A 12,907-nucleotide genomic window follows, 5' to 3' on the forward strand; every position below is an offset into this window, starting at 1 on the left:
AAAAAAAAATTTTGGGCTGATTTCATAATTAGTGTTAGCCAAAAATAGCGACAGCCAGTATGCGGATGTCAACATCAAATCGCCCTGGCAGATGCAAATATAGACATGGTCAGTTCATGGGTCAACTTATAAAATGTTAGCTCTGATCGAAGGAATTTAATCGAAATTCATGTATACAAAAATTGAAAGCTGGTACATGATCACAGATGCATAAAAGTACACAATGGTAGAGACTGACTGCAGAGTTCCTTTTGCGCAATCTTGGGAGCTATAAACTATAAAAGTTCATCACATCACAATATACATGTATGACCTACAAAACTACAATATCAATCGTATACAACGTGAACCAACAGTTCCATGTACCAAATATGCATTCAAATCCCTTATACAAAATATCAAAAATTAAAATGGGTATCAAATTACGTTTTGCTTTGATAGCCATATCTGGTAAACACAATAGCAACATTTCTTGTTTTCATAAAGGCATCTATGAATGAACAAACTTCATATATATCTATACATAGAGAGAAAGATAATCTTTTCACAACACAAGCCGATAGAGTATCCAATCGCTATCATATTCACAACATATTACCTTTCACACAAATGTACGGGTCACACCATAGTATAAAAAAATGGTGTTATGACGAGCAGCTTGAATACATTCTGGGTGGTTCATGAGCTAAACACCTAATGACAAAGTTTATTTTGAAGGTTTAATAAAAACAGGGAAACATTCCATGTTCAATTCCCTGTACGATCACTAAATTCACAGTAAATCAGAAACAATTCCTCTTTCCTCGCTTTTTATTTCTCATCTGAAGTGGCTGATAAAAGATTGATGAGTAGGCAGACAGACAAATAATTGAAACAGCATATAAATCTTTTTTCATTTCATTTTTATTTCTTTCAACTCTAAGAGAAATAGAGTACGAAAGCTCTGTAAAGTGTTTCGCATTTCAATATCCATGACATTTCAACAGAGTCATGAAAAGTCATGAGCAATGGCGATGTGATTATTAGTAGCGAGCATCTCGTAGGTTGCTCGTTACATTTCTCAATCCTTCGGATTTTGTGAAATCGATAGTGGAATAATTGACTTGATCGCAATTCTTATCCTCATTCGCGATACGTCTGAAGGGGGATCTCGATCGTTTTTCCCGCAAAGCCGGTGTGGAACTACCAGATTTATCAGGAGCAGGTTGTCCAATGTCAACGTCGATATAGTTCAATTCCTTTTCACCGCTCAGCGATGACTGGCTGGAACGCCGTGACGAGTGATGCGAGGACAGCGCACCGGGGCTAATGGTATCACTGTTTCGATTGTTATTTCCGACCCCTGTGAGAGAGTTGGCACTACCTCTGGATGGGATGCTGCTGAGCTGCGAGAAGGATAAGTCTTCCAGCGACTTCCTCAAGAGTTGCTCAGCAACCGGTCTTCGCAACCACGAAGGGGACGGTGGGCTGACGGGGGAGTGACGGGGACTCGACTTCATACCAGTCTCCCGAGTGTCTGTTTGGACATTGATGTAATCATGACTGTCCGGGTTAGAGTGAGTAGTCGGATCTATGAGCAAGGGGGGAACCTGCCTCTTGCTCAGATCAGTCACAGCTTTAGGACCATTCCTACCCTTCCCAAAACTCATGTTCATGTACTCCCCATTTAGGCCGCTGTCCGTCGATCCATTCTTGACAACATCAAGGCCTTCATCAACAATGTTCCTAACCATGGCATTTCCTTCTATACAGTCTGGGGCATCTACCGTTACTTGTACGCTGCTATCCAGATGTTCATTCTTCTCCTCATAATTCACATTGATATACCTTGGTTCCTTCGCTGGCATGCTATGCCTCTGGGTGGCATCCTTCTTATCAATGTTGTTGTTCTCGCATGCTCTATGCGAGACTTGGCCACGCTTTGCTTCAAACTCCATATTGCAATAGGTATCGACCACCGGTTCACTGTGCGACCTCTGATGAGCGGATGAAGTGATCTTGAGCAGGTCGTCGTCCTGCGGTCCTGCAGAGTTCCTGTGCTTTTTGTCAGGGGACTTCTTTCCCAAGGAGTTTGTAGTGGTGAAGGCACCTCCACCTCCAATGGGTGAGATGGACATGGGTGCAGGAGCCCAGGCTAAGCTGGGGCTGTTGGACGGCGAAGGACGATTGGCCGATGGGTTCATCAACATGTAGGTGGAAGGTTCTGCACTCGAGCTACCGGCGTGTGGGGTTATGGTTATAGGTGTTGCTCTCTTGGAACCTTGGAGAAAATGAGCAAAACAAGAAAAAAAAACAGCCTTTAACTCATTTGTTATGGAAACATGGTAGTTCCTGTGGTTCCGGATATCGAAATAAAAGAATCATGAGGGCACTTTAATAATGAAAAGTTTTGTTGGTGATGTTCACTCATTAGCTCTCAGCCAATTAGATGAAAGGATCTACAATAGCTTACAAAATATGTCCGTGAAAATCACCTACAACAATCCTCATGAAATGTTCTTCATCAGTTGGGGAGTGCTGAAATCAATGTAAAAGATATTCGAACAACTAGCACATAGTGGTGTGATATCATTGATTATTTTAATTCATGCATGCATAATTAATGTATGAAGACAGATTTTTTCAATCTATAAATAATCGAATATTCTGAATTGGGGTCTAGAAACCCTCCCTGGACTTCTTGTAATATCTACTACCGTATACAAATAATTATATAAAATAATTTCATATGTAGTGTGTCAGAAATCACTGATATGCATTTCTATGTTTTGGGGCAAATACAGTGTGCAAAATAATTAATATTGATTAGCAACAGCAGAAATAATCATTCATTTCTGAGGTTGGAAAACAATTTCTTTTGAAATTCTATTTTTTTTTAATAGCTTTTTGGTCTGACATGGAAGTATAAAATTCAGCACAACTTTGGAAATGAATACATGAACACCACCACTTTGATCTTTCATCAAACTTCAGGGAAAAAGGATGGTAGTGTTGCTGTGAAAGTTCTTATCACCGTGACTTTGATATAGCATGATGCATCAACAAGAGAGGGGTCAATGAATGGTTACTGTTATTTACAATGTGATTCATAACTGTAAATTAATCATTGCTCTCTTGTACTTTTTCAAGGACCACCAGGTTCCAGTATGAAATAGGTTAATTAAAGTCAGATCATGGATTGGAACACAAGATTCTTGGATTTATGTTATTAAGGATGTTCCAAAATTAAAATGATGTCCAAGTAATTTTCACCTCATTTTGCACAAAGTTGCTTCAGTAATTAAATATCCCAAATATGCAAAAATAACATGGATTCATATGCTTGCATTTTTGCTATAGAGCTTTGAAGTTATACTCAATTGAAAATTCTTGTGAATAATGTAATAAAAAGAAATGGGCATTTTTAGACCTCATACATATGCAAAGAAAAAAAATGATTCAATATTATGAAGATGAGAGATATTTCTATATCGTGTTTGTTTGAAAAAATTAATACTAAATGGATGTCACTTCATTCTTTATTTACTTGAGAGAAATGTTTAAGTATTATTATTGTTTGAATTCATTTATTGTTTGTGTTATAGTATTTACTTGTGTATATTTCAATATCATTTGACTCAATAAAAGGCCTTTGGAGGGCTAAAATGTTTGAATTTTTTTTTTCAGACCTCACAAGATCATAACTTTTCAATCCTCTTTTTAATATCAAACATCCATGCAAAAGTTGCTTAGTTGTAGATGTTTAAACACATTGAGAAAATGTTCTTGTTTTCAGGTGATCAGTACTTTTCTTGGAGCAAATGTGCTTTTTAAAACACCCAAAACGAGAAGGATTTTCGTATCTCTGTGAGAAAAAAAAATTCTCAACCATTCTATAATTCAATATATATTCAAACTTTAGGTCATATTCGTCATACTTCGCAGTACTGCAGAGTGCAGTATTCTGAAGTTATAGAGGAAGTTTTAAAAATCATTTTCAGCTAATTAGCTGATTAATCATCTCTTCATTCAATGTGACATCCACGCACATAGCTTAAAACAGATGCAAATCATGATGCGCACAAAGATAATTGTGGAACAGACCTCCATGCATTGAACTAAAATTCTTTTCTACTTTATCTGTATTTTGTGAATCAGAAGTAATTAAAATAGTAATTAAGTAAAAAAATCTTCCTCATATGCAAAAAAAGACTACATGTAATTTAATGTCGATAACTTGAATAGCAAGCCTCCAACCAAAGAGAAGGTGAAGGTTGTGGCCCAGTGGATAAGTCTTCTGACTTTGAAACAGAGGGTTTGAATCCCAGCCATGGCGTAATTTCCTTCAGCAAGATATTTATCCACATTGTGCTGCACTCGACCCAGGTGAGGTGAATGGGTACCCAGCAGGATTAATTCCTTGAATGCATGAGCACTGAAAGGCAGCTCGAGCTACAGCCGGGGTAATAATAATAACACGCCTCGGAATAGAATATTTCTAGACAGATGGCGCTATATAAATGCCTATTATTATTATTATTATTATTATTATTATGGTTAAAATTCATTCCAAAATATCAATCAAAATCCACCAAACATATTTTCATACTCCCTTTTGTGTGTGTGTGTGTGTGTAATCGAGGGCAAAATATCTATCCACCTAATCAACAAATTAAAATGAATATTACCTTCATGGTTTTGTAAGCAAAAGCAATTAGAGTAATCATCGGAATCATCAGTAAGACACAAAGAGACAACCTTGGCCTGATCAAGGTTAGATCAATATCAATTAATTATCACAGTTCTCTTAATCAGTGTGATTGACTACAAAGTGCTCCTTTGTTTTTGTTTTTTGTGTTTTAAAAAGCTCTCTCAGTTCTGACTCATCACGGAAAGAAAGAATTTTTTAATATACAATAAGCCACACCATGGATGCTTCGTTAAACCATGAATTCAACCTGTGGTTTTCAAAACCACCTTTGTGAATTCGGGCCATTGTGTTGGGGGACAAATGCTTGTAGGCCCCGGGCTTGTATTTTGTCCCTTCATCTTTTAATATACACTTGTAGTACTTTTGTTAATGTTTGTATATTGTTTACCTAATGTTATTGTATATAAAAGTATGCCTATGAATTGTTTAATTCACTGTTTTGGGGGATTATTTTGTGTAATTTTGATTGTTTTGCTGAATTGTGGAAATAATTGAGATTCAATTAAGTTTTACATCGGAATGTATTGTTTCAATTTCCTGTTTTTATCATTGTTGTTTACCTGGACTGGGCCCCATCATCATATAACCCTCGTCCTCATTGGATGGCGCCTTCAACCCGCTGCTGGAAGGGGCCAATCTCTGGCTGGGTGATGGCGTCAACTGAGTAGCAGGGGAGGAGCCTGTTGCCAGGGTGACAGAGCTTGGTCTTGAGCGGTTGCTAGGGGTCATCGCCATGTAGGAATCCGGTTCATCGACGACGACTATGGGCGTGAAAGAGAGAGTGGAGAAGGTGATGGGAGAAGAGAGAGAGAGACAGAAAGAAAGATTGCAGTCATATTATGAGCAGATATATTTCTAATAGGCCTTAGTATAGTAATTTTAACATCCCTTGAGTAAAAGTATAGGAACATGTAATATTTAAAGGGCAAGTCCACCCCCCCCCCCTCCAAAACAAAAGTTGATTTGAATAAAAAGAGCAAACCTATCAGGCTTAGCACTGAGAATTTAATCAAAATCAGATGTAAAAAAAAAGAAGACATTTTAAACTTCTGCTTAATTTTAGAAAACAGTTTGATTCACATCCTGGTCAGTATGAAAATAGGGGGACCTATGACATCACCCACACACTATATTTTTTCCATTTCATTGTATAAATTATTTCAATTTTCTCCCTATTTTAGTCCTCCCTGGGCATGTGAAAATACCACTTCTTTAGCATTCTTTGTAAATGGGTCCTAATGTCACGTCTGGAAAAATTGAAATATTGTATAATTCAAACAATGAAAAAACAAAAGAAATAGTGAGTGACATCATTGACTCACTCATTTGCAAATCAATGAGTTTTGTACATAGGCCTAATTGTTATGTGAAAAACAACTTTAAAATGTCATACATGTAACTCTTATGCATTTGATTGTGATGACATTTTAACGACATTTTTTAAAAATTCAATTCAAATCAACCTTTGAGAGGATTTAATCTTTAAGTAATGAACATTAGGCCTTGAATTTCTATTTTGATATTCTTTATATTGAGCAATTCACCTCCATTCAAAATATTAACCTTTTCCAAGCATTTTTGTATATGAAGCTAGCAACAGGATGACAAAATTGACCATCTGATCACGAAAATATTAAATATCGCAGGCACTATATCGCACATAAGTCATACACTAAAACAACATTGGCTGCATTAAGCAACCCTTTTTCTGGGGTAGAACTATGGTTTATGTAAATGTATCAGGAATTGTTGGCATGTACAGAAAAAAAAAATCTGCTTGAGATTATGGGGTTTAGCAAGTCTTTTTTTGAAATAAACATTCATACCTTAGCTCAATATTTTAACTGCTTGTACTTCCATGCAATGACTTTGCACCCAGACAACTACAAGAAAATCACTCATTTCATTTTTCGGGACATGCATGCTTGATTATTTGACACAAATTCAACAGAAATAAATAAACATGCAATATCATGCAATACAATCATGCAGACAAAAGTTTAAACGATAATACAAAAATTTCATTTTTCAATAAACATTTGGCAATAGTTAACTGATATTTTATGTTCTAGCTTGTTGAATCATTAACGTATAGTAAATTTCATTACGTATTGGCAAGTCTTCTTACCCCACCCCCTTTATTACAGATAAATGATATGGATATCATAATAAAAATAAAAATGAACCATGTAAAGTACCCAAAACAAAACATTTGAAAGCAATAAATGATTAAAGAAAAATCAAAGCAAACAAACTAACGAGGGGAGAGACTACGGGGCGAGCTCTCGGCGCTGGAGGCACATGAGGTGGACGAGGCAACATGCAAGAATAGGTGATTCTGGTAGATGTGATGCTGCTGGTGGTAGTGGTAATGATGCGGTACCTGGAGGTGCTGTCCACCTGTTCCCGGGGCAACTAGGGAGGGACTGGAGGTGGGGGAGGTAAGGGCCGGGGAGGACGACCTCCTATGGGCCAGGGAAGGGGACAATCGACGATGGTGGAGGTGTGGACTGTAAGCAAATGTTCTGGGTACGGGTAATGCTAGATAAAAGGAAATAGAAAAACATATACACATCCAAAATGGTGAACATAACAAAACCTGTAGAGGATAGGTGTATTTCCTGAGAGTGGCACATATCTTCAAATTTGACTAAGTAATCATTTTTGATTGGAAATAAAACTATTATGCTGATTTATGCGAAAAATGTTGCTGCAACCTAATTTGCAAGAAAACTTCAAGAACCACAATATTTAAAGAGGCTGCAAGTTCACAATTTTTAGAATAGGCTAGCAGCCATTATGAAGGTATCCATAAAAGCACATACACACAACTTGTTCATGGCTGGAATATAAAAAGCATGGGCTCAAAGAGATTTTTTGTTTTTTGACATATTTTCTAATAATCTCATCTGAAATCAGTGTGTTAAGTGTAAACATCACGTTATTTCAACTTCTTTTTCAAAATGTAATTATAAGTAAACAAACACATCGACATGGATTGCCATGTTCAAGTCTTTTTTAAAATCATACGTTTCTGCATAAAACAGCATCATCAAACAGTCCTCAGGGCCCTGTTGCATGTAAATTACATTACTGGACCTTTTGCCATCCAATGATATTAACCAACATGGAATCGGTCATTTTGATTGGCTGTTGAGCATTGTTTCCTTGGCAGTCGGCATTGGTTGGCACAATTACAATTATTGCATTTTTTTTTAAAACATTGCTTGAGACTTGATTCACCATGAGCAGGGGAATCTTAAAAAGATTTAAATATACACATAACCACATTCCTACTGGGCATTCTTGCATGATGGATGCTACAAAATTTTGTTATGGAAAAATTGCCACCCGATGGTAACTGCCATGGTAACAATGTCAAATCAAAATCACGGAGCATTGGAATGAAAATGCTATCATAATGGTAACTTTATGTAATGGGTTACCGGGTCTTTTCCCTTTATGTTTCATCAAGTTCATCACATTGAAACATATATGCCACACTCAAATACATGTACTATCCACTACAAACCAAAATCGTAGGTTAAAACAAAATTCACAGAAAGCAGCATGCAAACATTAAATGCACAATACTATCAACAATTAGACAGAATCAATTCAAAATGAATACAATTTATAATTATCCTACTGAATTTATACATACAAAATTATTATTTTTCAGGGAATTTTATCATTTCCAAACACTTGAGCTTTATGTTGTGCAGGGAGGCATGAAGGCTTCGTTGAAGAAAAAAAGTTGGGGACAAAATCATATTTGGCAGAGGCAACATGCAAGCACATCGATTGGGTACAAATGTCATGCACTACTTCATAACCCAAGGCATATTTTATTTTGATTCTGTTTTCACAGTTTTCATAAGTCAGAAATAGATCATGAATTCCAAGGTAAGCTGAAATTCAGCCTGGGTCATATTCTCTTGTTAAATAAAATCTACTCAGTTCAAGGCTTAGTAGACCAAGAAGCCTGTTACTACAAGACTTGAAATCACACAAACAAAAATTCAAATATTTAATTTCCAACCAATCAGAAATACATGTATGTATATTGGACTTGCATTTCATTTTTTTCTGGTTGTGTTTACATGTAAAAGCAACTTTTTTCCACAATGGGCCCCTTGTCTGTATTATTTCAACCATTTTATGAATCAATTAATAGAAAAAAAACTTTGGCTACCTTCTCTTGTCTAGATTCATCATATCAAAAGTTATCCCATGTTTTTTATTAGTTTTCCAGTCACTAGTTTAATCGCTAACAAAAGACAAAATAACAATGATGTCAGCTTTCATAAAAGTACAGTAATGAGTCCCAAAATGTCTGAATATTAAGACAAATTTTGCTATTGACGCACCATATCTGAAAGGTGTTTTAAACAGTGAAATCTAATTACATATTCTTCAGAATTGTCAATTGTACCGGTTTATTACAGCTTCAGTCTGGCACTGGTAAAGTGACCAACAGACTGAACTTGTATTACACCTGATGAAGAGTAAGAATCCATAATCCAGCAGATTTCACTATTAGTCTTGTTGAACCTTATCTGAAAAGAGCTTAAAATGTGGAATCTCATTTTCTTTTCTAACATGTACACTGTACATGGTCATCTTCAGAAGTGTTTATTGCACTGGTTCATTACAGCACCAGTCGGGCACTCGTAAAATGACCAACAAATTGAACTTTTATTTGCAATCGATTGTGAGTGAACATCTATAATGCTCCAGATTAAAACATTGAGGCCCCGTAACAAACAGCTTTAGTGATTAATCACGAGGTTGATTTTTATATGAATGTCATAATTAATAATAATTGCAATCAATCTAGCCCCATGATCAATCACTGCGCTTTATGAAACAGGGCCCGGACAACCATGCAACCCACTGATGATCATGCTCCCCTATGCTCAGCCAGGATGCCTGGATCATACCTTTAGAGGACGCAGAGGGCGACATACTCATATACTCATCGTTAGCCTCCAGTGCTTCTTCTCTGATTGATACATGAGATGGGGAATCCGGGGTGCGACTTCTTCCCCCGCTGCTTCCAAACCTTTAAGAACGAAAAATAAGATCAGATCGTTAAAAAAAACGACTGCCGTCTTAGTACTGTCATGTTTGATATGCAGGGGATGCAGAAGCAGGGCAGTTCTGGGGCTTCAGCCCCTTTTATTTTGCACAAAAATAAAATAATGATCATCTGATTAATAATAATAATAATGGTATATTCACCCAGGGTACCCACTTTAGTTCCGAAAACTGTTCTCCTAGCGGGCCCTGCTATTACTACTACCCGGCTAAGCTACATGTAGGCTACTGATTCAGGTGCAAGAATTATTTCCTGCTGGTACTCCCACTTACCTCACCTGGGTTAAGTGCAGCACAATGTGGATAAATTTCTTGCTGAAGGAAAACACGCTACGGCTAGGATTCAAACCCACAACCCTCTGTTTGAAAGGCGAGAGTCAAAACCACTAGACCACGATGCGCCCACAAGTTGATTGTGTTTTTTTGGTACGGAAAATAAACTGTATCAAGCATTCGTACCTGGTAAAATAGTGATCATCTGAACTATGGGAGTCGCACTGGTATCGTTCATCAAGGTAACTCTGTGGACTTTCACTGCAAATTACAAACAACAAAAGTATTGAGCAATAAATAAATAAATGAAAAGAGGGAACAGATGAAACAAATCCAAGTCTCAGAGTTTAATAATGCCATTAAACTCTCAGTCAATAAAACAGGCTCAACAATAAGTGTATGCGCACAACTCACTTTAATACTTGGTGATGATTCTGTTTACCTGAATATCTAATGGCAGTTTTATGTCTTTACATTAATCAAACTTCCGCAGCAGGACTTTAATATTCTAGTCTATTGTCCCTGGCAGATTACGAGTCAGAATTAAATCAGAAGTGCTAAGGTATTTGTATCATTTCATTGTGATTCTATACCATATAACAAAATAGCCTGGGCTATCTTGAAAATGCATAGCCGGGGGGGGGGGGGGGGGGGGGGGGGAGATTGGGGCTGTTTTGGCCCCCAATCAAGGCCATTGATTGTGCAATCGCAAAAAAATTTGGCACACACGTCACCCATGAAGTAATCTCCACAATTTGATTGTCAATTGTACAAAAAGTATTCAAATTGAGTTTTTTTTTACTTAATTATGCTAATTAATACATAAAATCATAATTTTGCTGTAAATTATAACCCCAAAACTGCTTAATTTTGGTCTGGAAACTCTTCTTAGGATTATCATCAAATATATATTAAAAAATGGCAATATCAATTTTTTTCATAAGTATTTTATTGTTTTTTCAATGGAAAATGTCGGCAATGCTATTTCAGTCACAAATAAAATCTCTTGCTTTTAATCAGTTAAAATAACAATGATACATTTATGAATTTTGGCTACATACGCAATTTGCGTTGGATTTGCACATGAAATCACCTTTTTGAGCATTTTTAGGTCTGGCATGCACTTATAAAATGTTACACAACTTCGGAACCGTGTCCCCCCGTGTCGTCTTTTGGTCTTAAAAGTTGCACGAGACTTGAAGAAAATAGTCATGAAACACTGAGGCACAATCTTTTCGCGTTACAGATTTATTGTAAAAAATGTTGAACCCCCATCACCGGACTGGGTAGGGTGAAACTAGTGACTCCTGTTTATTTGATTGTCTAGGCTATAAAATGCAGTATGGATGAAAAGATTGACCGCCTGATTTTTTTTTTTTTAATTCAACAAGTTATACAAGCATGAGACCAAATAACATACAATAGATCAACTGAAATAAGTTTGACAGTGTCTATTAATTACTATTACTAGGTTATACAAAGATTCAATAATTGTTTTGTGGCATCATTTGATAAGGAGCTGTGCAGGTCAATATTAAAGCTATTCCTTTATGTATTAGTGGTCAGCCCTCCAAAATTTGATAATTACAGGAGGATGGACAGATTTTTAAATTAGGGGTTTCTTTCTCTTCCTTCCGTTCTCCTTTTTCTCCCCTTTTTTTTCCTGCTTTTGTAAAATTGTTAGGGGGTTTGACAGGACTCTCCCCTGAACTCCCTGGCTACGGGCTTGAACTACAACTAGCGCAAGCATCATGACGTTTATTGTGCAAGCCTATTTCTATGGCTTCAATCGGCTCTCACAGAACTGCTCTGCACAATATTTAACAATCCTACATGTACATCGATATATCAACAACTCAAATTTCACAATGATACTATGGTTCTATTCAAAACCAAAATGAAAAAAAAAAATTATCAAGAATTCTGCAAAGAAAAAAAAGAATTTCCCACAGACACTATTGGGTTTTAATATCAAGAGTGAATTCCTTTTAAGTTTGGACCCACATATGGTTAAAATAAAAACCACAATAAATTTGGCTGAATTTGATGCTGCCATTGTCATAAAGAGAGAAGGGAGAAATATAACATTCATCCACACTGCTACAGGAATAACAACAGCAATATTGCAGTATAATGCATGGGTATGTGAACGGAATGCTCAGCAGATATTTTGTGCACTTCTGCAATAGCACCCTCTAGTGACTACAGCAATGCCTTCAACACATAATAATAATGTCACCAAAAAAGAAAAATCCATATGTATTTCCACACTTCTGAAGAATCCAGAAGACTATTTAATCCTTGAAATTCCAATCAGCATGAAGCCAAACAATACTTTTTATTTGTGCAGTTTTGGCTCACATTTTATTTATTCGTATAATATGAGGTATTTCAAAGACCTCTAATGAGAATGAATTTTCTGGGTCAATCTCCTTGAAAGGCTTCAGATATCGCTTTGTGACCTTTGAAAAAAAAATGAGTTTAATAAGAAGTAATTATTAATATGGATATAATTTCTGCAAACAAGCATTTTGACTACTATGCTTTCTAACAAAGTATGACTGAATTTAAGTTATTTTATTTCAAAGCAAATAGGGAGTATTTTACAAATTTTCTTTCACTGGCATATATATTAACAGTATTAAAGAATGTATACGTAAATCACTTTCTGCATTATTTTAATAATGCATATATCAAGAATTTGAATCTATTTTCCAATGACATGAAAGCTCCTATCAGAAAAAAGATGGTGTATGACATGATACAAGATCTGATGTTTACGGTAAAACCGCATCCCTAAATTCTGAATTTTCTGATCTGTCTTACAGTGCAAAGGATTCCAAA

At 36.3% G+C, this 12,907-nt stretch overlaps 1 protein-coding gene across 6 annotated transcripts in view; it reads right to left on the reverse strand.

The window, feature by feature from the left end:
• Window positions 1-438: 438 nt before the first annotated feature.
• LOC121422135 (insulin receptor substrate 1-like) overlaps window positions 439-12,907 on the reverse strand; it is a 79,511-nt gene continuing 67,042 nt past the window's right edge. For 5 of the 6 annotated variants that reach the window (XM_041617053.1, XM_041617047.1, XM_041617039.1 and 2 more), the window contains 5 exons: window positions 10,250-10,324; window positions 9,634-9,755; window positions 6,950-7,231; window positions 5,251-5,451; window positions 439-2,260 (listed from right to left, as the gene is read on the reverse strand). In XM_041617053.1, the coding sequence (XP_041472987.1) occupies window positions 1,023-2,260; window positions 5,251-5,451; window positions 6,950-7,231; window positions 9,634-9,755; window positions 10,250-10,324 (1,918 nt within the window). In that variant the 3' untranslated portion in view covers window positions 439-1,022. The remainder of the gene's footprint in view (window positions 2,261-5,250; window positions 5,452-6,949; window positions 7,232-9,633; window positions 9,756-10,249; window positions 10,325-12,907) is intronic. The other variant, XM_041617062.1, reaches the window with a different exon arrangement.

Source organism: Lytechinus variegatus, chromosome 1 (genome assembly GCF_018143015.1).
Source record: "Lytechinus variegatus isolate NC3 chromosome 1, Lvar_3.0, whole genome shotgun sequence".
Lineage (NCBI taxonomy): Eukaryota > Metazoa > Echinodermata > Echinoidea > Temnopleuroida > Toxopneustidae > Lytechinus > Lytechinus variegatus.